We start from the raw sequence: 27,692 nt of genomic DNA on the forward strand, positions 1-27,692 counted from the left end.
TTAAAAAGGTTATTAAATCGTGCTCTCTTTCTGGAGAGTGACCCCCACGATCATCGCGGGGGATGCATTCCAAAAGCAACTCATTTTATGTGAATGTTGATAGACATTTGAAAACACAGTGTAAAAATATTTGCATGCAAAAGTATACAATCTTTACAAATTACTGCCGTCTCTGTGTACCTTTAAAAGGTGGGACCTGGTTGATTGGCGTGTGATGTTGACCAGTCTCTTTGTGAGTGTCTCAGTGTGAGCTGTGGCTAACAGCTGCTCTTGTGTGTGTCCTTGAGTTTTGAAATTAAATTTATTATTATTATTGCTCACAACGTTTCCAAATATTGTCATTGCTTGCGGACCCATTTTGGGTAGCAAACAGCCACGAAAGAATTACATATATTTGTATTGTATTTTTTTTTCTTTCAGATCAGTACTGCGGCATACCAAGTTTCCACATACAACATACAACATATGGTAAGCGTCAGCAAATGTCACTCACACGTGCTTTAGACACTCCCTGGTCTGTAAATCAATACAGTGCAGCTCAGCCTTTGTATAACGGACATCGAAGCTCGCAAGAAATATTTGGCAGGTTGTTCATCTCATTTCAGACTGCAAAAATGGAACATAGTCGAAAAAAATTTTCACAGGCTGTATAAATATACGCGTTTATGTGGTATGTACCCACTGGCCAGATTTTGCCCGCTTACCATCAGTTTTCCACCACTTTGGCTATGCAGATGTATGTATCCTCGAAAAAGTTATCCATGATGTGGGTGTGGCAGCCATTTCAGACAAACATTAAAATAATAATAATAAAAATCCCCCTAAGTTAAATAGTTTATTAGTCTGAAAGGGATCCCTCCTACCGTCTTTTGACGTTCGCTGTATGCGCTCAGCCTTTGCTTCCACTTGCGGTTCGCGCCTGTAACGCTTTTAACAGTCGCTGATTGCGCGGCAATGTTCTGCCAAAAACAGTGGAAGTGTGTGGAAGTGCGTCATATGTCACGCCACTCAGGGAAAAGTCGGGCAAAGGCGAAGTCTCCACGTATGTGCTAATGCGGCGTAATGGTGGTCTTGTTCGCAGCATGTGAAGTGCAAATAATGAGGAATGTCGCTTGTTCGAGGCTCGCTTACAACTGGCATTACCTGTGTTTATCTGTTTCACACAGTCTCTGGGTTGGACAATATCCTTATTTTACCAGGTGGGATACCGTGCAAGAATACAAGAAGGAATGCTCGGTTACTGCCGTACAATTTTTACCGCTTTTCATTTCAACGACCAAACGGCTTTAACAATGTTTTTTCCGTCTCAGAATAACACAGTTCGACCTTTGGTTGATGCATGAGCATAGGTTAGATTACTCCACATTCCAGTTAAGGTTTTGCCATCATTGATACCTTGGCAAATTGAATTGGTTTTGTGGCTTTGCGCGTTATGCAATAGAATTGTTTCTAAAAGTAACTTGCTCAATTGAGATTAATTCAAGGAGGTGCACATTTTTATTCACAACCATAGGGAATAACGACTCTTCCGGTTTGTTTGGAAACACTTGGGTATCAATGGGGTAATAAAATAACATCCATAAAATCCCATACGCAGTTAAAAATCAGGCTTTCAAAATAAAAGCACCACAGCCGTTATCGCAACTGTAGAATGCAATGGCAATGGCAGCAAAAAGTAAAATAAATCATTCGGACAATATGTGTTTATTTATTTATTTATTTATTTATGTTGATGTATTTTTTGCATAACGTAAATATTCAACATTGTTTCCCCACGTATTTGGAACACAAAGCTGTTGTTCACATGACTGTGACATACCAAATTCCATCTGTGTAAGCAGACTGCAGCTATGATGAAGTTTGGTGTGATCCAGTACCAGAGTTTTGTAAGTAAACACGTTCATCCCCGTGCCCTCGAGCTCCATGATTTATTTACATGCGTACGTTGTTTATGCAACATCAGGTCATGTTTTCAGTGACCAATTACAGTCTTAATGTTCCGGCAAATACTTTTTATGCTGATTTGACCTTTCTGACAAAAGGCATGGTCACGTGTGGGTTACTTATATGTTGCCTGAAAATTCAGGACATTGTTCTGAAGCATCATCATCATTTTCTTCCTCTTTTTGCTCGTGTTTAGTTTTAAAACATCGTATAGCTCTTTTTGGGCTCTGCGTCCTGCTGTTAAATTTTGATTTGAAGTTGTTCTGTAATTCATAATTAGTCTTGATGGTGAAATCGATTAAAATGCCCATCACTCATAGGCTTTGCACACGTTCTTGAAAATACATGACTTCAATTTCGTCAGGCAGTTGACAGCCAAAAACTTGCTCACTGAAAGGAGCTCCCCCCAAAAAAATGTCAGAATGGTGAGGAAGCCTTGTTTTCTGACAGCACAAAAGGCTTTGAGACATTTTTCCAAGATGTATTTCAAGTGTCAGTTTAATGCCAATGACAGCGGAGAAAAGGACAACTAACTGACAGAACACACAATTACTGTAGTTTTAGCGTGTTAGCATTCTCAGTAAACATCAATGACTTCATTCATTTTAGGGAGCTTCCACATTCTTATTGGAACCAGAAGTTCTAAGATCCATAATGACAGAGCTTTTGATGGCTGCTTATACAGAGATCTCAACCGCTTATTACCAAATCAAGGCCAGTTATAGATTCAATAAACGAAACCGAGTATAACCTTGAGGCTGTATAGGATTTTCTGCACTATAAGTTACCTCAGAATATAAGGCGCACCTTCAGAGAATGTCCTCTTTTAAAACAGTTTTCATATATCAGTCGCACTGCATTATAAGTCCGATAGAATAGAAGCTACAATAGTGGCTGTGGTTGCATTATTCATCCACTAAATGGAGCTACGCTAATGGAACTCCAGCTCTATTTAGGTAGAGCTTTCACGTCGGCTGCTCACAAACAGGGACATTAAAACATGGAAATACAAATGGCATTCCAAAATAACTTAAAAGCAAAAGACAATTGATTGAACAAAAAGGCTCACAAACGGTGAGCAATCATATCTACAAGTGGCTAAATATGCTAAGGAGTCTTACTTGTCTTCTTCTTCCTTCATTGAGCCAGTTGTAAATGATACTTTTGGTATTATATTTGTTTCATTATAACTCTGGAGAGCTTTAAAAGTAATTGTTTGAGTGTGTTTGGGCAAATGGACGTGTCAATTAGTGTTGGGCAGAACCTGTATAGGATAGGTTACAATTGGTTTCTGCTATTAATCACTCTGAGATTAAATAAGAACACTAACAGGGAAACGACTCAAACGGGAACATAATAACATAACATGGTGAAACCAGATATGTAGCGCTTCGGAAAATAGGGAGATATGTCAGCTTTTGGGAACATTGAATGTTTTTCAGTTTATTTTGTACTTTATTAACTCTAGTTTGATTTTGGGTGCAATTTTATTTGGGTAAACGCATTTAATTGAGTGAAAACACCAGTCACTAGGTTATTGGTCATCGGTGAATATATTTCCCAATGACCAGGGGTATCCAATCTCGCCATTTAACACGCAGATGGAAGACAGCATCGAGGATGTCCAGGTCCAAGCGTTTTGTTCTGTTTCCACTTACATGACCGAAATCCAAAATGGGCCTTATGGGAAAATCACGTAGCTATGCAAGGTAAATCCTGTCGCATTTAAAATAACCTGGAAGAAAGAGAAGTCACTGACAAAAGCATGACCAATGTTAAGTTGATCGTTTTAATATTTAGACAACAAGAACCATTTTTTGCAAAAACAAAAGAAGAAAACCAACATATTGCTCGAGTGCAAACAAAAAAGAAAACAGCTGCAGGCGTCAGTATCAAAAAAAAAAATCAATCAAATACAACTCTTTTGTTCAATCAATCCAACATATACAATGCTACAGTTCCTATATGGAAACTGACAAAAAAAAAACTCAAACTTCTCTCTAAAAAAGACACCAGGTCACGGGTTCTAAAACCTTCTACTGTCACCGAACATCAAATGCGACTAAGGCCCGAAAGACACGACCGAGACATGGTTGTTTCCCATCTGTAAGATGCAAAACAAGAAACGCCGTCAAAATATTTTCCCCCGCGTTACAGTTCAATGAGAGAGTCTGTGCCCGGGTAATCGGGGAGATTGAGGTCATATTTTTTCTGGATATCGTAAGGCAGGAAGCGTCCAGCAAGGAAATGCTTTCCTGAGAAACTCATGGCGCACTTCTTTGGTGCCGTCAGAGAGATGAGCACTTCTGGGCTTATCCCGTCTTGACCCGCCTCTTCAACATCCCAACCTGAAACACAAGAGAGGTTGTTTTGACTCGCTGTGTATTGTACTGCATGATTTGTTGGTTGCTAGGATTGTTCAAGAACAAGATACAGTAATAGGTTTTTTCAATTTATTTTTTTCGAAATGGATACCATCACAGAAGAAACAGTAGATCCCCATCCTATCCCATCCAAGGGTTAAGGCTCATGTATGGTTCATTTTGAATACACACAGTGCTTTTTTCTGAATCTAGGTCATTTTGTTTTGAGTTTGTGGTTATCACCAGAAATTTTTGTTGTGTTGAAAGTCAGTTTTGAAAATGCTAATACGGCACCAAAAAATAATACAGTATATATCGTCGACATATTTTTTGGCTCGGAGCTATAAAAAAAATACATTTTCAATTGTTTTTATTTTTGTCCTTTGTTTATAGGGGGAACAATGACATGACTCAAAACAAGCTATATGTCCTTCACATTTGAAGATTTGCTTTATTTCTCAACAATACATTTCCAGCAAATTTGCCCCCAACACTCAACTGCTCTGCTGTTTCAAGTAACCTATGACATTTTTGCCAATACAGTAAAGGTCCGGTAAATTTGCTAATTTCAAAATAGGACATAATTTTTTTATATGGACATGTCATTAAAACACCATATTTTCCTCACTATAAGGCACACCCAAAGAATGTTTCACAAAAAGTGACAGTGCACGTTATAATCCAATGCACCTTATATATCGATCAATATTTAACTTCACGGACATACAATTTTAAATCTTCTGTAAAATCTTCTTTGTTACATCTGCAAGAGTTGTCAAAGATCTATATAAATACGTACAGATGTATTGTATTGTTTTCACTTTAGCATATCTCCCTCGGGTGGATGCATAATGCAACTGCAGTTAATAATCTAGCTTCCATTCTATGCACCTTATAATGTGATGCGCTCGATACATGAAAGCAGTTTCAAAATAAGCCATTCATTGAATGTATGCCTTATACTCCGATGCGTCTTATAGCGCAAAAAATACAAACAACCCCAATAGTCACCATTTTTCGGAAAAATAGAGCGGCTCGCAAAGTCGCTTGGTTTGTGCTTTTGTTCATTTTTCACAATAATCTTGTTCGTGCAAGCAACACGACAGCCAAAACACACTTCGCATATGGAGGGAAAAAAAACGGAGAAAGTGAGCTAAATGTACTCGATAAAATCAGTTCTTCACACAGTTTTTTTAGATGTTGAACTCTGGTAGAGGTTTTCATCCTGTATTGTTGTATTCAATTTTAAAATGGTACTTGATAAGCTTCCTGTCGCAGATTGATCCTCTATGGTCCTCTCTACTCGACCCATACGGGCCTGCTCGTCGGATAAAACTCACCCGAGGGCACATCCACACTTGCTATGGGGATCTTGACCTGCTTGAGGGTGACCAGAATCCCAGCATAGGGCTCCTTTATGTCAACTGCATCATCATTTGGGCCCAGCATAGCATCAATCACTAGGTTGTAGGCGTCGTTTATGAGCTGGACCTGTGAACAACACACATCCCCAATTGTGAATAACTAAATTCCATTGATAAATCAATTCCAACTCCAAGATGAAATGAAGATACTTGAACTAAAGTGTTACACTGAAAAAGCCTTGGTGTAAAAAGTGCTTTTATTTATACATGGTTTATGTGGCTAATCATGAGGCATGTGGACCAAGACTTGCTGTGTATCACAAAAATCTGAATAAGAGGTTTATAGATGTCACAAAAGTGGGGCAAATCATTTTTTTTGTATTGGACAAGATGCCATAATAAAATGAAATTCCTGCCTTCAGTTCAAAAAAGTGCTTTGTAGTAAATATGCCACTAGTTGGTGTCCAAAAAAAACATTTTTACATTAGATGAGGCTCAGTCCTGTGTGCAAAGCAACACATTGCGTTTTTGATGGAAGATAGATCTTGCTAAAATAATTAAATAGAGAATTAACTCATTCACTGCCAGACATGTGCAAAATGTGTCCACTCCAGTGCCAGGGTTTTTGTCATTGTTACTCGAATTCCAGAAGCCACAGAATATTGAGTTTTAGGGATACATAAACATTCAGTTAGAACATTCAGTTAGAAACCATAGACTCTCTTCTTTCACCAGAAAAAAAAAAGAATTACTTCCTAAATTATATGGGTCTGGAATTATATGAGCTTGAAATGAGGGCGGCTATCCAAAATACAATGCAATACATACATATTAGTTTATATAGTGCTTCAAGAACAGCTGAAGCTGGAACAAAGCGCTACCATCTAACGAAATGAAAATGATGCCCCATTGTGGAAGGGAAAAAACATTGCCAGAGGTCTGGCCAGCGATTTATCGGCATCCAAACAAGAAAAAAAAACTAATTCATTCCGTAATGGCGCTCTACGTCGTATTTTAAATTCCCAAATAAATTCATGAATGGTAGTGAATGAGTTAAATTGAATTAAATGTGTACTTTACTTTTCAACAGCAGATGATAAAGAATATATGCGCAATTAAAATATATCTGGCATTTTTTACACCATGGGTTTAGTTCCCCTTGATGACTTTGTTTATGGATTCATTTTTAGTCCAAATAAATTGAAAAATGCATTTAACATTCAAGATTGAAGCAAAAAAGGTTTCCACTGCAGTGCCTTTTCATCCGTGCTTCGTTGAATACTTGCAAAAAATCCATTAAGGGATGTTTTTTATTTACCATCCAAGTGCAACATCAATTGTGTGATTAGTCTTACACGGTGGACTTTTTAGTGCACACTGCATTGAACATCTCTGAACATTGATTTGATTTGTTACCGAGCAGAAATCAAAACATTTAAAAATGGCGCTGACCTCTGTAGGGAGATAGGAGAGAAAGGGGATGTCCATCTTCTCACACTGTACTGTGAAATCCTGATGCAGACTGTGGGGGGATCGCTTTGGGTGGTAGATGGTGGGCTCATATTCCTGAATTTAAGGAGAGAACAAAAAAAACTAATCTGAATATGGGGCGGTTGTGTAATGATTACACTGAGCGTCGACTCGGTAGCTTAAGACGCGTACATTGAGCAATGATCAGCAATTGTGGTTTTCTGCCCCTCGCTTCCTGAGTGAATGTCGGCCTTAGAGACTTGAGAGTACAAATCCAGACGCCCGCGAAACCAAAACTCCTGGATGTTCAGCAGGAAGCACCTGTGATCCTTCACCTTTACGCAAATCTTTAAACATGCACATTGCCTAGCTGTTTTTAAAAAAAGGCGGTATAATAGAATAAAGCCAATCGGGTCAACCCTCTCCGTGGAACGGTTGGCGATTTCAAACTATAGTTGCCATGGAAATGTACATGTCATCGGTTAATAATTTATGAAGACTTGGTGAAGCAGTTTGTGGCTCACATCCCAAGGATATTTTTGTTCTCCATGTTCCAAGTCACTGTAAACAATTGTCTGTTTGTAGTTACAAGGCGGCTCAGGTTTAGTATAATGTGTGACAGCAGCTGCTGCGTTCGTCAGATGACCATGAATCCGCATGTCCATCCGTTTGTTCTCCATTGCCTCTTCTTACAAGAACACAAAGAAAGGGGTGCAGACGAAGATATTGTGGCAATTCTAATCTTACAATATTGAGGTTATCATTATATACTGTACCTACCGAACAGTATACAGTATGTGAATGTAAAAAGCTCTTTTAAAAAACAGAAAAATGCTGACTATAACCTGCAAAGTTCTGCAGAGGAGTGGATGTTGCACAATAAACAACCAGACAGATAATCAAATAATTAAATAATTAAATAAATAAATAAATACATACATACATACATACATACATACATACATACATACATACATACATACATACATACATACATACATACATACGTACGTACATACGTACATACACGCATACATACATTTAAAAAATCGCTAAATAAATCATGCTTAAATACATAAATAAACTGATGGATAAATAAATAAATAAATAAATAAATAAATAAATAAATAAATAAACAGGGTCATAAATAAATAGATACATGAATAAATAGGGTCATAAATAACTTTTGTACAGATGACGGCTGAAGAAACCTTCTCATCGATGGACCACTCCTGTACGACTGAGAGCTTACACAGACATAAATAAACAGATAAATAAATAAACAGGGTCATAAATATATAAATATAGAAATAAATACATAAATAAATACACAAATAAGTACATAAATACATAAATAAATAAACAGGGTCATAAATGGAAAACTATCTAAATAAATAAATAAATAGATAAACAGTTAAATAAATTAATTAATTGATGTGAATATAAATAAATAGATAAATTGTAGCTAAATAAAGAGATAAATAAAAAATACATAAATACTTAGATAAATGGGTGAATAACTAAATAAATAGATAGACAATAAATAATATACATAAATAAGTAAGATGCAATGTGTAGTGTAGAGCACAGGTGTCGAAGTCAAGGCCCGCGGGCCAAATCCGGCCCGCCACATCATTTTTTTCGGCCCGCGAAAGCAAATCAAACTTGTTAAATTCCATGATGATTGCTAAAATCTGAGCCAAAATTTCATATTTTTGGATGTCAACCACAATAAAAGTCGATGAGAAGGTTTCTTCAGCCGTCATCTGTACAAATGTGAAGGTTTCGGACGTTTCGCCTCCTATCCAAGAGGCTTCGTCAGCGAACTAAAGTCTGACTGGTCGTATCGGCCCTATTTATATATCCCTAATGTCCAGACATGGTGGCGCCGGACACAGCTATGATAGGTCCCTACTCTCAGGTTGGGGGGGCAGAGGACCCCTCCCTGTGGCCCCACTGATTGTTCCTACTTTCCTGACTAACGACTGGCCTATTACCCCCACTCCCACCGGTATCACCTCATCAGCATAACGACCCTCATCAGCATTACGAAAGTTGCCTAACCTGTTTTGCCTAAGCAGGCTATTGTATGAACGATCCAAATTGAACCTCACCCCACCAGACCGGTTTAATGAAGGATTTTGTTGTTTTATAAGAATCGCTTCTTTTACCCCCCTTTCAAACCATCTATGTTCTTTCGCTAAGATTTTAACCTCATTGTCATCAAATCAGTGGTTGCTAGCTTTTAGGTGCAAATGTACTGCCGATTGAGGTCCACTTATATTATCCCTGCGATGTTGATAAAGTCTTTTTTTTTGAGAATTTGTTGAGTCTCCCCAATGTACTGCTCTTTACAATTTTCATTCTTACAATGTATGGAATAAACTACATTACTTTGTTTTTCATTTGGTAGCCTATCTTTTGGATGCACTAATTTTTGCCTTAACGTGTTTATTGGTTTGAAATAAGTAGGAATTTTATGTTGCCAAAGGACTCTTTGTAATTTTTCAGAAACTCCTGCAATGTACGGTACTGCTACTCCTCTCCTTTTTGTATCTTGAGAATTATTGGTTTCATTCCCTATTCTTTCTTTCTGACATTTGTTGAATGACCACTGAGGGTACCCACAGTTAGTGAGTGCTCTCCTGATATGTTTTGACTCCTTTTCTCTACCTTCAGTGCTAGTTGGTATTAGTTTAGCCCTCTGCTGGAGGGTTTTGATAACTCCTAGTTTGTGTTGTAAAGGGTGGTTAGAGTCAAAAAGTAAGTATTGGTCAGTGTGCGTAGCCTTCCTAAAGACTTCTGTTTTTAGCGCTCTGTCCTCTTCTATAATTACTTTACAATCCAAGAAGGCTAGTTGGTTCTCTTGAATGTCCTCACGACTAAATTTAATGTTGAAGTCTACAGAGTTGAGGTGATCTGTGAAGGATTGAATTTCTTGTTTCTTAATTATGACAAAAGTATCGTCCACATATCTAAACCAGTGTCTAGGTTTTGTCCCTGGGAAGGATGTGAGGGCCTGTTTCTCCATCTCTTCCATGTAAAGATTAGCCACTATGGGTGAAACTGGTGAGCCCATAGCACAACTATGAATTTGTTTATAAAAATTTTCCCGAAATTGAAAATACGTAGTATTAAGGCAGATTTCTAATAATTGGCAGATGTGATCCGGTTTAAGTTTGGTTCTCTCATGCAGAGAAACATCCGCCAGCAGCCTCGTCCTCACCACTGAGACTGCTGCTGGGGTTGGGACAGATGTAAAGAGAGAAGTCACATCGTATGATGCCAAAGTTTCCTCAGGTTCCAATATGAGGTCTTTGAGCCTCTCTACAAACCCTGTGGTGTTCTCTACGTGATATTCTGTGTTACCAACCAACGGAGCTAAAATAGTTTTTAAATATTTGGCTACATTGTATGTAGAGGAGTCAATGCTACAAACAATGGGTCTGAGGGGGACATACAATAGCCTGCTTAGGCAAAACATGTTAGGCAACTTTCATAATGCTGATGAGGGACGCTATGCTGATGAGGTGATACCGGTGGGAGTGGGGGTAATAGGCCAGTCGTTAGTCAGGAATGTAGGAACAATCAGTGGGGCCACAGGGAGGGGTCCTCTGCCCCCCCAACCTGAGAGTAGGGACCTATCATAGCTGTGTCCGGCGCCACCATGTCTGGACATTAGGGATATATAAATAGGGCCGATACGACCAGTCAGACTTTAGTTCGCTGACGAAGCCTCTTGGAAAGGAGGCGAAACGTCCGAAACTTTCACTTTTGTACAGATGACGGCTGAAGAAACCTTCTCATCGATGGACCACTCCTGTACGACTGAGAGCTTACACAGACACAATAAAAGTCGTTATTCTTGACTTCAGCTTTGAAAACGAGTTATTCATTAATTTGCTGTGTGCTCTATATGTAATATTTGAAGGGATTTAAACATTCTAATGGGTTCCCCAAATTCATAACGGCCCTCGAGAGGAAACCATAACTACAATGTGGCCCGCGGCAAAAAATGACTTTGACACCCCTGGAAAGCAACATGGTTGCATTTTGATGAAGCAGAAAATAAAATTAAGTTAAAGGGAAAAAAGTTGATTGTGTGATTATTATCAAATGGCTTGAGATGAGTTGTAAATATCCTACAATCAGCAAATATCCAAAAGGCAGAGCATGTGTTGAGATGATTTTTAGCGCCCCACTCACGTGTGTTTTCACTCACATGTGTGTTTTCCAGCTGACAGAGATCACAACGCAACCACAAACAAGGCACGTTCTGGCACTGGGGGGAATGACTGTTCTTGGACTAAAGTGATCAGGTTTCCGCACTTCGAGGAAACTGACAAGTGTGGTGCCAGCATGGTATAAATGCTAACCGTAAAAAAAAAATCAAAGTCAGAAAGGATGACGGCATGGTACTGTAAGTGATGACTCGAATTTTATCACTTATGCCACACCGCAGTGTAACGCACAGTAATTTGCATGTGTCGATCTGATACAGTTTGAACCACCAATAAATTATGGTCGTGAGACAGACAGATGGTAAAGCACGCAGGACCATTCCCCTGTTAAAAATCAAAAGATCCATATCTCTTTTCAGTTTTGGGTTTGACAACCTTCAAACGGCCTCCAAAAACAATCATTTGCCTTGGAAGATCAGCGAGCGCGAGGCCCGACAGGCCGGCGTGACGCTCATGACATCATGTTCACACGCAGATGGCATTTTAATGAGAGGAACAACGGTGCGATGTCATGACTGTCTGAGAACCCTTGCCGAGAACATAATGGGCTCAAATTATATTCTGGAGCAGCCTATTAATCCTGATGCGAGTGGATTTCTATTTCTTTTTTTTTTTTTTTAGGTAAAGAACAGTTTGTTCAAGAATTTGAGAAAGTGAGTGATCATGTGGTGTTTTTATATGGCTAGCGAACTACTTAAGCAGGCTAAGTGAGGCCACGTGGTAGGAAAACTGCAATACTCTTTCCTTTGCGTATGCTGTATTTACACGTCGATGACCGTGGAATATTTGGAGTGAGTTAATTTACACGCTGTTGCATAATTGACTCACGACTCAATTAAAATCTATCATTTTTTTTCGTCAATAACCCTTCTTTGTTAGTTGTGTGATCTGATTTGGTGCTGACCCACTTACCCCACATGAAAACTCATCATGGACACATTTTTTCTCATCTTGAATTACTGTATACACAGACCCATACAACAGATTCATTTGGAGCTTCCGTGTTATGTTTTGTACTTACAAACATGCGCAGGTGTCGCGCACACACCAGGCCGATGGAGCCATTCTGCTCCGGCCCACAGATCACCAGCACTGTTGGCTGCTTCTTCGCTAAAGAATTGAGAGGGTAGGCCTGGAGGAAGAGCACAAATAGAAACCTGGTGCTTAGAAACAAGGACAACAGGCTTGTAGGAGAGAAAAATAGAAAGAAGACTGGCATTTGTCGCCATCTGACTTAAAGCATTGTGCACATCCCATTCATATGCCTTGTATCAAACTCTCTGTATTGATACCGTGGGCAGAAATAACCCCAGTTGACCATTAACCCTTTCATCCATCTACCTGTTGACATGATAAACTGCATGTTTTTGGAATGTGGGAAGAAGCCAGAGTACCCTGAGAAAACCCACCCAGTCCCAAGAAGAACGTACAAGCTCCACTCAAAAATCCTAAGCCGGAATCGAACACTGCTCCTCTCCACTGTGAGGCGACTGTGATAACTTTCATCACTTTGCTGCTGTGAAATGTAAATTTCTCCACTGCGAGACTAATAAAGGCAAATCCAATCCAATCCAATCCAATAACCAGTCGCCCACTGTAAAGTTTTCATTCATTGTCCCTAAAATAAAATAAAATAAAATAAAATAAAATAAAATAAAATTTAAAAAAAATGAAAACTTTCTATATTGAGGCGGCCCAATAAAAGTCCGCCTTTGCATTTTGGCTTCGACCACTTAACGGTCAACGAAAAAAAATGTCCCTTCTCCACCTATTAATAACAATGAGGTCATTATGTAAATAGGGCACCTCTCTTAGGATCCTATTTACACATGAATTGAATCTAAGCAGAAAAGAAGGCAGCCGCTGTCTCCATCATGGCACGGACTCATTGAAAATCCAGACGAGGCCCCCTCGGCCCACGGGAGCCTCGGGGGCTGATGATGTTACACCGTCAGGCTGGGGGAGCAGGAGACTTCAAAATATTGACTTAATTCCCAATAAGAATATTTGTCAACCACTTAAATCGTAATCCTATGCCCGTATCTAACTTTTTGAAATTCAAAACTGGTAAATGCATGTCAAGTCAAGTGGGAGATTTTCTGGATGAGAGGAAATGTTAAAGTCGGAATCATTTGAATGGGCCGAGGAATAACTCGGAATAAAAGTTCAGATAGGAATTTGATTGTGGACCAATATAAAATTGTGTGAGTGTCTCATTCTTGGAATTTTCAAATCAGTTCCCAGTTTAAATGAATTGAACATTTGAAAAATGCAATGGGAATAATTGAGAACTGTGTGCTTCACTCCCATCCATCACTGAAAATATTGTGCACATTTTAGTGACAATGTGTTTACGATAGTATGTTCTGTGTAGAAGGCGCATCGGACTATATGGTGCACCTTCAATGAATGACATGTTTATAAAGGTTTTCCATATACACGTATAAGGCAAACCACATTATAAGGTGCTACAGTAGAGGATGTGGTTACGTTTTATATATCCCAGCACACTACTTCTTCTACAGGATGGAGTCATTGGCTACTGACAGTAGTTGCAAGACCTGATGTTACTTCACATATAAGGCGCACCGGCATATAAGGTGCAGCATTATCTTTTTGCAGAAAATCAAGGATTTTGGGTGCGTCATATGCACCGGATAATTTGGTACATACATACATACATACATACATACATACATACATACATACATACATACATACATACATACATACATACAGGCAGGCAGGCAGGCAGGCAGACAGACAGACAGACAGTATATACTGTACATACATAAATAACTAAATACATGAATAAATGGATAAATAAAAATCTGAGTAAATAAATAAATAAAAGTGGCTGTCATAGCTAACATGAGATGAAAATAACATTTTATAACACAATAATTATTTTAATGTTAAGCTTTTAAATGTGTCAACAGTCCAGTACCTCTGAGTAAACATACAAAAACAAGTATCGTGTGTTGTGTGTTCAGCTGTTGGAAGCCGCACGTCGCACGGTTCGCATCCTCCAAAATGAATTCAGAGCATCAAATATCATTGTGTTTGCATGATTAAACTGTTTGTTTGACTGCTCGCTATGCTCTTATATTTTTATGTGTCTGTGTCTTGTCTTTTTGTGCGTCTGTGTCTTGCAGTTTACAATCTCCTTTTATGACGTGCACTTATTAAACTCTCATCCGTGTAAGCGAGCGGGGGGATGCTTTGATACTGGCCGCGGAAACGTTTCATACTGCTGGAGAAACCATTAAGAAGAAGAATAATGGGGGAAGTGAATCGATATAAAAGGAGTTGAGTACGTGGCTTACATTTGATGTCTGTGCCGTATCGTAATTGTAAAATAAGATTGGTGCAACGTACAAACAAACTAAACTATTGATTTTACTGATGAAAAAAAAATACTTAAATTTTCAATGTGAGTAAAAATAAAGACAATTCATATTTGGGTGTTTTAGGTAGAAACATGAAATGTATGCATGATTTGCCTTAAAATTACTTTGTGGGTCTTCAGTTAGACACCTGTGCAAATAAAACATAGGCCAAATTTAGAGGACTGCACATTCAATGAATTATTGTGACGTGTAGCGACACTTTAATGTAGAGCAGGGGTTTCCCAACATTTAGCAAAAGGGGGCCAGATTTGGTGTGTTAAAAATATAAGGGAACGGCAACCTAGGCAGACGTTCTTTACATACAACAGCAATTAATTTCAATACATTTCAGCGAGCCATTCTGTGTATCACATTTACTTTTTAGTTTCATTTTAGTTATATGTTCTTGTTCATTTGAAACATGCAGGTCAAAATTGAATTGACATTGAGAGTCAACTGTTGACTGTGGACAACTGTGGACAAATTTCCCCATTGTAGGACGAATAAAGGTTTTCTGATTCTGAACTATACTACTTCTGTAGATTGTCGCCATTTTAGAAAATTTGGAGCTCATTAGGTCAAATACTCATATATAGGTAACATCTGACGTACGACCGGCGCGACTGACGACCACGACTGCCAGACCCTATATTTTTTTTGTATTTTAATTCTATGCCTGGCACCACAACGCGCTAGGAGCCCAGCAACATGTATGACAATTTTGGCCAGCCAACCAACATTTCACTCTCGCACAGCAATCAACGGCGTGATGGCACAGGAGGGGGGAGTGTCCACCGACGCCGGCCGCAGCGTGGCCAGGACTAGAGTCGAGACGGGTGGGTGTCGGCGCTCGGGATTGCCGCTACGAGAACACCGCGTCGGGCCCACGGCCAGCGCCGCCGCCTCCGCTTCTTTGAGACAGTTCGTTCTGCTTCAGGGCAAGGTGGCGGGTCGGGCGCATCGCCGCGCGGAGAGCGGGATACGGCCGTGGAGAGGGCCACCGCTAGAACACCGGCGACTCAGGCCCACGCCTGGCCGCCCCCGTGGCGTCCAAATCAGGTCGTTTGCAAGTCATTTAGCACTGAGTCTCTATTCAAAATTTTGAATAGATTTCGACTCACGACCATTTTGACTTACGACCGGTTGGTTAGCTGTACTAATGTCCTGTTCCTTATTGAGCCTCCAGATGGCAACACTTATCACAGGTAACTTGGCACAACTGCCCAATATATTATTTATTATTATTTCTACGTGCGTTATTGATTTTATGACAGAAGCTGACGACTGAATGAAAATTGACTGCGGGACGCATTTGGCTTTGGACTTGTCAATGATTTTGGACATGTCAATAGTCATTGTTCCCACAGAGCAGAGAAACTGTTGACTGGTGATTATATCTGCATGTATATGTGGTTGCTCTGTGTGGGTTGAAGTTGCATTTAATTGATGTGTAGTTACCTCATAACCTTTTCGAGGCTGCACTTTTGTTTGGTTAAAATTTTCAGTGTTGAAATATTCACTGTTTAAACGCTGGACATAATTTTAGCTACTTCGGAATAACTGGCATGGACTTTCACCTCCTATCAAATCCGGAGAAAAATCTATCGAGCCCCTAAAATAACAAAAATGATCACCTCAAGCTCCTCTCAAAAGTTTTTTATATCAAAAAGTTTAGCGTCTGAGCTTGTACAATGCCGAGATTTACTGCTGCAGAGCAACGAAACGTCTCCTGTCTCCACTCAGGTGATGAACGACCTCAGACTGATACGGAAGACGGGAGTCTGGTTCTTCCGAGTGTGGGCGGCGGTTGTGGGCTTGATTTACCGACAACCTATGATCTGTCTGGCAAGAAAGGTACTCGCACGTGTTATTGGTGTGGTATTTCTAGACACAGTAACAGCGGTAGGTCGGCAGTGAAACAGGCCAAATCAGATCGTCTCTCCAAAATAGCGGTGATGTCATGCGTGCGGTGGCGCGTTGCGGCGAACGACGGCGATCAGGTTATGTTTGCTCAGTCAGGCTAGGCTGGCGATCTTGGCCACTGGAGCGGCATGGCGTAGGGAAGTGGACGCGGTGGTTTGACTCGCACGCTTCCTGTCTCGGCTTGTGGCAGATGATGCCACTCATTTCTTGTACAGACTTGGAAGGATCCTTTGACATTCTTCATCGATCATTGATCATTTTATGCCCACTGCATAAAATTCGAAACACCCCTTGTTTGAAATGACATTTTTTTGTGATTTCAAATGAAATTCAAAAACTTAACTCATTCACTGCCAGACGATATGCAAAAATGTGTCCGCTCCTTTTCCAGGGTCATTGTCATTGAATTCCAGGAGCCACACTACTGTATTTTTTGGTGGAAAAGGCGCACCCAATAGCCTTCTTTTTCTTCAAAAGATGACCCTGCGCCTTTGTTGCGCTTACACTGAGCCTAATACCGCCCAAATTATGACATAATAAGGCCAACTATCTATCTATCTATCTATCTATCTATCTATCTATCTATCTATCTATCTATCTATCTATCTATCTATCTATCTATCTATCTATCTATCTATCTATCTATCTATCTATTATTTTTACTTATTTATTCATTCATTCATTATCATTTTTTTGCCATATTTTCCGGTATATAAGGTGCACCCAAAAGTCTTGATTTTCTTGAAAAGATGATACTGCGCCTTATACGCCGGTGTGCCTTATATGTGAAGTAATATTGAGCAACAACAGGTCTTGCAACTACTGTCTGTAGCTTCTGACTCCATTTCCTCCCGTAGAAGAAGTAGTGCGTAACCCCAGCCTCTACTGGAGCTCCTCATAATGTGATGTGCCTTATATTTGGAAAACTTTTATTTGTTCGTATATTATATTTGGGGGAAAAAAATCATTAATTGAAGGTGCACCTTATAGTCCGGTTTGCCTTATAGGTATATGGAAATGGTTTGAAAATACACCATTCATTGAAGTTGCACCTAATACACCGGAAAATACAATAAATATAAAGTACTACCGCATGCCTAATGATTACATTTTACATTTGTGACTGCCCCGATATCAGCTATTGTGTTCCAACCTATTCCTTGCTATACCTTGGAGATGGCCAGCGCGCAGGCGTGTCCCCAGATCTCGATGAGCTGCTGTTGTCCAAATCTGTAGTCCCGTACCAGTTCTGTCTCGATGGCGCTCACCTCACCTTTACTACAACACACAACAGTATGCAGAATAATGTCAGTTCAATATGCTGTGTTTGTAACGAAATACAGCAAGGTGCTACTGGATGACACATAGCAATATTTTTACATGATGTTATGTTGAAGTGTTTCTTCTTCAACAGTACACTGTTTCCTTTGCAGCCATGACAAGTTGTGTGAAAAATGCGGGGCAAAGTGTCTAGGCAAATGTGACAGGTTGTGATTGACATGGGCGCCAAATTTTCCCAAAAATGTCCATGGAAAGAAAGAAAGAAAGAAAGAAAGAAAGAAAGAAAGAAAGAAAGAAAGAAAGAAAGAAAGAAAGAAAGAAAGAAAGAAGAAAGGAAGGAAGGAAGGAAGGAAGGAAGGAAGGAAGGAAGGAAGGAAGGAAGGAAGGAAGGAAGGAAGGAAGGAAGGAAGGAAGGAAGGAAGGAAGGAATCAACAAATACATCAACACATATCATGGTATTCCAGTAAACAAAAATGTCCCAAAAAAGTATCAATGCCAATATTTATGATCTGTACTTCATAACTTTTGGACGAATTAACTCATTCACTGCCATTCCCGAATGTACTCGAGAATTGAAAATAAGACGTGGAGCACCATTTCCAAATTTGTTCAAGTTTTGGTTTTTGTTGCTGGAGTGCCGATAAAGCGCTGGCCAGACCTCTGGCAATGCCCTCATTTCAAGCTCAGATAACTCCAGATGCATATAACCTCAGGATTAACTCTTTTTTTTTCTGATGAAAGAAAGGAGTCTAAGGTTTCTTATCTTTATTGAATGTTTATGGAATCCTAAAACTCAATATTCTGTCTGGCAGGGAATGAGAATGGACAATTTCCTATTGCACAATGAAAACTGCCCCTAATTGGTCTGCGTTCATGCTACACTGTTTGGTTGCTACCGTCGATTGTCGGTCAGAAGCTTCTGGGAAGTTTGTAGAAGAACCATGTGAGTAGGTAATAAATTAAACCCGGCCTTCTGCGTGCCAAGTGTTTACACTGTATGAGTGAATGAACATGTCATCTTAGTCAGACAGTAATAGCTGCTATTACTATAAAAGCAAGAGTGAGCATGAGGTGTGTGTGTTCGTGTGTGTCTGTGTGTGTGGGTGTGTGGGTGTACGTGTGTGCGTCCGTGTGCGTGTGTGTGGTTTTCATACTTGTGTGCACAACTCTTGACATTAGACTTCAATTATTACCACTGTAGAAAACATCCCCTTCAATGTACACCCATCTAGTGGTACATGTTAGCACTGCACCTCCTAGCAGATGAAACGTCGTGTGTTCCCCAGCTGGGGGTCTTAATTGATACCCTTGAAGGATTGGAGGAAACCATCAGGAAAAAAATATTCAGCAGCTAAATGAGATTTTTCTTATTCATTTCGTTCTTTTACAGAGGCAATGCTCATTTTTGTCACACAAGTACATTTGTTTATAAAAAAAAATCCTAATGGGATGAATATAAAAAAACAATCAAACAAATGAATGAACAAACAACACCACAAATCAGACAGTCAAGATAACCCACGAATACAAACCCAAAATAGGGGTAACTTGTCACTATTGATCACCATTTTTTTCTTTATTGTTATTGTCTCGTTTTGGTTTTGTTGTTGTTTTTCTTGATGGATCGAATGGTTGTTTTCCTTGTTGAATAATTTGCACAGTTACAAAAGGATGTTGCTCTACAAATTTGCCATAAGGCATTCTGTATTCAAATGTTCAATTTCAAATGGCCTGTTATGTAAAAATAATAATGATGCAAGTTACAAAAAAAATCCCTAAGGACACAAAATGGTGTTATGCCATTATTTTTTTTTCTTGATGAAATGAGTCTTTTTGAAAGGGCAACTTGGTTTCATGCAAGTGAGCCACTAAACAACCCACCTCATAAATTGCTGGGCCGATTGCCAAGGTGTTTTTTTTTCTCCAACATTTTTAGTCAAGAAGGAAACACTTCAAACACTCCACTATTTGTATGTTGTGCATGGATACAGAAATACCCTCTGCGGCTGTGTTGACAACTTCTGCGAGCTTTCATGTCCACTGGTACCTCTATACGTACAATTAATTACATAGTTTTGGAAGAAATTTCTCACGAGGAAATATTTTTGAGTAGAGACACATTTTCCACGTAAATTCCCAAATCCATTTCAAGCCCCTCAACCCCCCAAATCTTAAGCATAATAACGAACCAAAATATGTCCGAAATACACGCTACACTATTGCACAACAAATGAGAGTTCTAAATAATGTAAAAAACACAGAACAAAAATGATTGTCATGTAGCCTTTGAGGAAGAAGCACACACGACTGAATGTGGAGACGTGTTTATTCCAACGGCTAATAAGTGGATCTAACTCAAACAGAAAATGCAGTGAAATACAGTGAGACCTCAACTTACGAACTTAATTGGTTCCCAGACAGAGTGTCTAAGGCGAAAATGTGTATCTCAAAAAAAAAATCCCACAGGAAACCATTAAAATGGGAATAATCCGTTCCCGGGTTTCCATAAAATATACTTTGAACTAAATAAGCCTTAAAACTACACACAACCTACCTTATCCTATATATAATAAATGTGCTATTGTATTGTAATGAAAGAAATACATTGCACTTTATTTGTATGACAAATTTGTGATGGTCATTGATGGCTCTCAATTGACACCTGTTGCTTTCTGAATTGTAAGGTCTTACGAAACTGAGGCATCCCATTATCATTCATCATGTTGATGATTCTCATAGCCTTTTCTGGATGCAACTGTTCAATAAAAGCCTGCACATCAACTGCTGAATGGCCTGGTTCTGCTTGTCCTCTTGAAGGCAAATCAAATTCTCTGTGTTGATGACCTCATTATGGTCAGCAACAAGCTCCTCGATTTCATCTGCATTCACTTCGAGTCCCGTAGGTGCTGGCAGACATTTTATTACAACAAAAGGCACGAGTCCGATGATTCCACGGAGAAGGCGGGCGGGGCGAATAAAATGGCACACTTGGAAACCGGAAAGCAACAAACTTACGCGATCGCGTCTAACAATCACCTCGTGCAAAGCAAACTGTTGGATTTGCCAGCACAAAATACAGCGATGAACTTTCGTCATAATCATGTCACTGGTGAGGTGACAGCGACTCATTGAAATGAAATGAAATTTAAGTGTCGCGAGCGGCGGCCAGCTGTCAACTCGCACGTGACAATTTAGCGTGACTATTGACACCCTGTTCCGGTGTGTGTGAAAACACTTACTCTGATTGGCTTACCATGACACATGACTCTACCCAATCACAATCACTTGTATCGCATCTTGACAGGGGGTGCGTTCAAGTGTAGCAACACAGAAACCTTGGCAAGTGTTTGTCCCTGCTCATTCAGTTAGACAATGCTTTCCAAACAGCCTTGAGTCATAAGAAGTTGTGTGCCATTCTCGAACCTGAACGCACCCCAAGTCTTGGATGACAAATAAACAGAGCAGAGTAGACGTGTACGGCTGGTAGTTTCTTCAATTTATTCATAGTAACGCAGCACATTTGAACTGAGGCTGAACACGAGCCTGTGGTGTTTATTTTTCGATCCCATAATAGTAAAATTATCTGCAAAAATCTCCTTGGAGGCGATGGATGTGTGAATTCAGAGAGAGGGGGTGTGGAAAGTAGCGCCGGCTGGAGCGCTGTTCGGTCGTGTGCTGCCGCCGAAGATCACTCCGCCAGATCCGAAGGTCGTGTGCTTTGGTGTTCCATCCGTGGTGGATGTGTAATATGAAAATAGTGCTTATTATAAGGTTTAATGTTCATAAATTTGACGTTCGTAAGACGAAAGGTTCGTAATATAAGGTGTTCGTAAGTTGAGGTCTCACTGTATATGTGACATAAATCTGCCCCCTCCCGTGCACCTGCTGGGTGAGATGCCTGGTCTTTGTGCCTGCCGCATCATTGAATTTTTATTGTATGTTCATCGTTTGTTGCCATCTTTAGTTCGTGTTCTTTCAGAATTTTTTTTTTCCCGAGCGTTTTGTGAAGAACTAATCCAACGACGACGTTTGCTTTTTTCGGCTCATAACAATCCTTTGAAAATGTCCAAGGTAAATATCAGCATAGTGAGTGAGCGCCCAATTGGTGAGCACATTTTCTGGGTGACTCATATTTACGTAAGACTATCGAAACATTTCATGGCCAGAGGGGCAAATAACGAGGATGGTGCTTTTATTTATCTGTCTACGCACATGGACACAGTATATGGTAGATGTCCCTCTTAGCCAATGGGGTGCCAGCATGATGCCAATGGTAGAGCAGCTATAAATATGTTGCGTTCAAAAAACCCAGAGCTTCGAATAGCAGGTAATCCTGTATTTTTAGCATTCCTATCTTGGAATTTCTTTCGAGGCATTTCATAACTTCAAACTTTCATATGAAGAGACATTCCTAAGTAGAGCTACCACATATGTGCTGCTTGTCAATGGCTCACATAATTTGTCAACTTCAGGTGACCGTCATGTAATCTTAATATAATTCGAATTGATAAATCAGTAAAATGTCTGGGAACAAAATCTCGAACTTAAATCACTCAAAACGTAGCATCTGACTGTATTGAATTGAATTGGATATCATTTGACGTACCTATTGTTGTCACACTCACGCCTGGGGGAAGTGTCTGATGATTTCATTCTTTTGTTGACACACACACAACAAATAGTCCCATTGAATGCTGTTATCCTGTTAGTCTGTTATTGTGTTGTTATGAGGAGAAATTCGAGTTAGTTTGATGTGTTGCTGTGTGTGTAAATCTGTTGAAAGTAGCGCATACATTCTGCGTCATTTGACTCCCTGGTAACTGCTATTGCTGATGCTAATCTTATTTGCCTTGCTTTAAGTTTCCTTTTAGGCACAGCTGTGGAGGGGTGCGTGTGTGTGTGTGTGTGTGTGTGTGTGTGTGTGTGTGTGTGTGTGTGTGTGTGTGTGTGTGTGTGTGTGTGTGTGTGTGTGTGTGTGTGTGTGTGTGTGTGTGTGTGTGTGTGTGTGTGTGTGTGTGTGTGTGTGTGTGTGTGTGTGTGTGTGTGTGTGTGTGTGTGTGTGTGTGTGTGTGTGTGTGTGTGTGTGTGTAAGCAAGCTAGTGTATCCAAGTGGGGCTCATGGCATTTACCTGAGCCAATGAAGCGGCGCCAGCTGTGACCCACAGCTCACCTCAGGGATGTTTCCTGAGTGACTAGGACAAGTTGCTCTTTAGCAAAGATCACTTCAACCCACAGGCTCCAAGGAGACCAAAACCATGTCGACATCTAAGACAACAGCGCTTGTTGTCTTTTCCTTTGAGGGTCATAAAGTTCGAGTACAAAATCTAATAATTCGAAAGGTCGTAGGAAGTTTGCGGTTTCTTACTGTCAAAATATTATTTGCGGAAATAGCAAATGAGAACCAGTGGTGGATTAAGGAGGCCATTGAGGTCTTCTGTGCTGGCCTCAGCACTATGGAAAGTGACCAAACAAAAAACAAACAAACAAACAAAAAAAAAAACTATACATGGTTGTTATTTTGTCGGGCTAAAAATGTCTTACTATACATGTTGTTTTTTTCGGGCTAAGAACATCTTAATATACATGGTGTTTTTTTTTTTTCGGGCTAAAACGCCTGACTATACATATTCTGTTGTTTTTTCGACAAAAAAAATGCCTTACTATACTGTACATGGTTGGGTTTTTTTGTCGGGCTAGAAATGCCTTACTATACATGTTTGGTTGTTTTTTTTCAGCGAAAAAAAACACCTTACTACACATGGTTGGCTTTTTGTCCGGCTATACATCATCGTTTTTTTTCTAGCTAAAAATACCTTATTATGCGTGGTCTTCTTTTTCAGACAAAAAAACGGCTTACAATACATGGTTGTTTTCTTCGGCTAAAAACCTTTATATTCATGTCTTTTTTTTTTTGCTAAACGCCCTCTCGACTGAAACAAATACTAAAACAATAAAAACATTTCTCTTATTGGTCCCGTATTTTTGAAAAAAAATATGCCTTTTTTGGAACAATGTAAAATGCTTGTTACTTTCCCATTGACTCAGTGGTTATTACTGCTTAACACTGCAGAGGTCAAGAGTTCAAAGCTTCGTCCAGGTGCACTTGCCTTCTGTACATTGTTGCCGTTTTTTTGGGCTAAAAACGCTTTCTTTCTTTTAGTCCAAAAACACCTTACTATACATGGTCGTTTTTTTCCGGCTAATATGCCTTACTATACATGTTTTTTTGGGGCTTACTAAAAATGGATTATGATACATCATAGTTTTTTTTTTGGGCTAAATGTTTTACTATACATGCTCCTTTCTTTTCGTCCAAAAACGTCTTACTATACATCGTCATTTTTTTTCCGGGCCAAAAACACCTCACTATACATGGTGTTTTTTTATTTCTAAAAACACCTTACTATACATGCCGTTTTTTTTATTATTATTTTTTGGGGGGGAGAAACACCTTACAACACATGGTCTTTTTTTTCGGGCTAAAAACGCCTTACTATACATTGTCTTTTTTTCGGGCTAAAACAGCCTTACTCGACATCGTTGTTTTTTGGGCTAAAAACATCTTTATTTACATAGTCTTTTTTTTTAACTTGATACAAACAAACACCTTACTATATAACCTTTCACGTTTGTTTGTTTGTATTTTTTTGATTGTTTTTTTCAATTCAAGGCAAAGTGTGTCCGTTTGAGTGTGTTGCTATCAGTGAGCAGCACATTGTTGACGTTATTTTTCTCAGACACCAATTATGGACACTGCCTCAGGGCGCAAGCCCAGAACAACATTAAGTTTCATGATTTTAAATATATTATTTAGAGCCATATTTGTTTAAAAAAGTAATCATTTCTGTCACACACACAAAAAAAATCTACTGTGTCTATGTGTTGGGATGTCTATCCATTAGCACTGTAAATCAGCCTTTTCCTTGTCCTAATGTAGCCTTATTACGAGTTCCTAGTGCATCCCCTCCAACCCCACCCCCACCTCCGCAGGGTTAGATTTGATTTCCCCCATGGTGCACCTGATGCGGCCCTCCTTGGGGAGACTCGCCATGTCGCCATCATTGTAAGCACTGTTCAACTGTGATCCCGAGAAGCTTTTAATGAATGTGTTTGCCTTACTCTTGCATGAAACTGAAACTATAAAATGGTTCCTGTGGGAATGGGCCAAATGCAGTACGGTCAGCTACATGAACCAGAAAGGTCCAACACCACCTGCTGAACAAAGCACACTCAAGGGATACAGCGAGAGTGCCCCAGAAAGCGCACAGACATTTTATAGCAGCTATAAGTGGCAATGGCAGTCTTGTTTCCTATATGGAGAGACGACAATGTATAAGAAGCAAATAAGAGCTGCCAGTTTTACACGCACTCTGCAGGAGTGAAACAGCTGCGCCTCAAACACCCCCATCTCGCCTCACTTAATTTCTACCTTTCCAGCATTGATGTGCGGCAGCGATAAGGAGGTGGATTAAAATAAACCCTGGCAGACCAAGAATCAGGCTCGCATGTAAAAGAAACCGACAAAGAATCCTTTCTTCATCCTGATAACAATGCTCACTTTTGATACAAATTCAGAGAGGAACAGGGAAAAATCCCTTTGCTGTCCCTGGAGGGCTTCATTTTTACATACACGTTCTGCACACGGAAGAACATGCTCCTTTTTTGGGCTGTCATCCACCAGTTCTGTTCAGTGTTCAGTGGCGCCTTTGGGTATGAGCTTGTTTATCCTTTGACCACATACTTAATTGTAAACACTTATTGGAAGGTATGGAATTGCCATTCATCTAATCATTCATTCCACTCTACATCATAAAAAGAAAAAACATTGGTAGTGTGTGTTTTGTGTACATGATAGTAGCTCCATGTACAGCACTTTGTATCAACACTGCGTTGACTGTTTGAAAGTGCTCGATAAACAGAGCTGAGTTGAGTATTCTCATTTTTAAAAAGTCGTTTATAAAATTGAACTTAATAAAAACATAAAGTGATGTCATAACTGAAGAGAATGTACAGAATGCATCTCATTATGCAACGATGTGATGCTTCAAATGACTGGTCATTGTCCTGCTAATTCTGGTGTGCACTTTGACCACTACAGGGCAGTATAATAGATACAGTGAAACCTCAGTTTACGAACCCCTTGGCTTACGAACTATTCGGTTTACGAACGTTATATTTATGAAAATTTTACCTTGGCATAAAAAGTATTTTTCGGGATACACACGGATCTGCTACAATGAGTGATGTGTCGTTCGCAAACGAGCCCGTTCTCCTAACAAGAAAATGGTAGCCACTGTATTTGTCCTCTATTCCCCACTCCTGTCTTCGGTTAAAGCCATGTGATTGGTCAAGAACGCAGCAGTGGGGGATGGGGTTACAGACAGAGAGCGAGGCCGTTCTCCAAAAAAACAAAATGGTGTCCTCGTTTAAAGCCACGTGATTGGTGAAGAACCCAGCAGTGGGGGAGGGGGGTTAAAAATTAAAGAGATGGCAGACAGAGAGTGGGCGATGACAGAGCTTGAAACAAAAAAAACAAAAGTGTGAAAATGGATAGAAAACAGTTAAAATATCCCATCAATCAGGCTCCACAAATACCTTGCACAAGTCATCTGTACACTTGATGCAAAAAGCTATCAACCCAGCTAAACAGATCACAATTGATGAAGAACTAGATACAATTATCAGAGAGAAAGCACCTACAAGGCATCATTCCTCAAGATTGTGAAAGAAGCCTATATTCCTCATCAAGTGTTTAATGCTGAGGAAACCGGACACTCCATTCCATCAAGCCATTAACGACCATCACAAAGGTAAATAAAATGACTTTATTGTACAGTACAGTTTATTTCTTTAATCATAATACTATAGCACATTTATTATACATAAAATAAGGTATATTTTGTGTAGTTTTAAGGCTTAGAAAATTAGAAAGTAGAAAATTATGTTTTATGGGGACCTGGGAACGGATTAGTCTCATTTTAATGGTTTCCTATGGGAAATTAATTTTTGGGATACACACTTTTCACCTGACACACTCTGTCTGGAAACCAATTAAGTTCGTAAGCCAAGATTCCACTGTATATCGTTCACAAATGGTGAATAGAATAAACTCAGTACACTCACTAATCTTTGCAAAAGCTAAATAATACAGTATATATGACTGCATACTTTTGGGTCAAAGATCCATTGCTTTAAATGTTATAATACAGTGAACCTTATACTGTTTGTTAGTCGGGTTATGGAATGGTGTGTGTGTTTAAAGAGTTTGGTGGTTCTCTTTGACGTAAATTGTTTCGTTGTCAGATCTCCCAGGCAAGTGACACGCAGATGTAATGCTTCCAAGAGCTTGATCGTGGCGTGGAGTCGAGCAAATCGTTTAGCCGTGCTGTGATCTCCGTCCGACGCCCGGCATCAGCCTGTGCGGGTCTGTGAGTCTCTGTGAGTCCGTGTGATTTCCCCTTCTCTCTGTCCTGCGAAGGCTATGTATATACGCATTTGCATACATGGGAAATGCGTCAGGGTGAGATGCACTTGAAAGACATAAAGGTGGAGACTTGAAAGGTGCACTTCAAAAGCGTACACATGTGGAGTCACGCTGAAGTGTGCCTTTTAACCCTGTGCGCACGTGTGACACCAGCTGTTGTTAGCATTATGCTAAATGGACAGTTGTAGGTGGTGGTTTTAAATATTATGTAATAATCATTTTTCGCTTTCTT

General features: G+C 39.7%; 1 protein-coding gene across 1 annotated transcript in view; it reads right to left on the reverse strand.

The window, feature by feature from the left end:
* Positions 1-3,714: 3,714 nt before the first annotated feature.
* The window catches only part of yjefn3 (YjeF N-terminal domain containing 3), a 42,127-nt gene continuing 18,149 nt past the window's right edge, over positions 3,715-27,692 (reverse strand). The window contains exons 2-6 of the mRNA XM_089000851.1: positions 17,864-17,972; positions 12,404-12,514; positions 7,124-7,237; positions 5,648-5,798; positions 3,715-4,292 (exon numbers count right to left, since the gene is read on the reverse strand). Of these exons, the coding sequence (XP_088856977.1) occupies positions 4,096-4,292; positions 5,648-5,798; positions 7,124-7,237; positions 12,404-12,514; positions 17,864-17,972 (682 nt within the window). The 3' untranslated portion in view covers positions 3,715-4,095. The remainder of the gene's footprint in view (positions 4,293-5,647; positions 5,799-7,123; positions 7,238-12,403; positions 12,515-17,863; positions 17,973-27,692) is intronic.

Source organism: Hippocampus bargibanti, linkage group LG07, assembly GCF_051943395.1.
Source record: "Hippocampus bargibanti isolate YZ-2025 linkage group LG07, ASM5194339v1, whole genome shotgun sequence".
Taxonomy (NCBI): Eukaryota; Metazoa; Chordata; class Actinopteri; order Syngnathiformes; family Syngnathidae; genus Hippocampus; species Hippocampus bargibanti.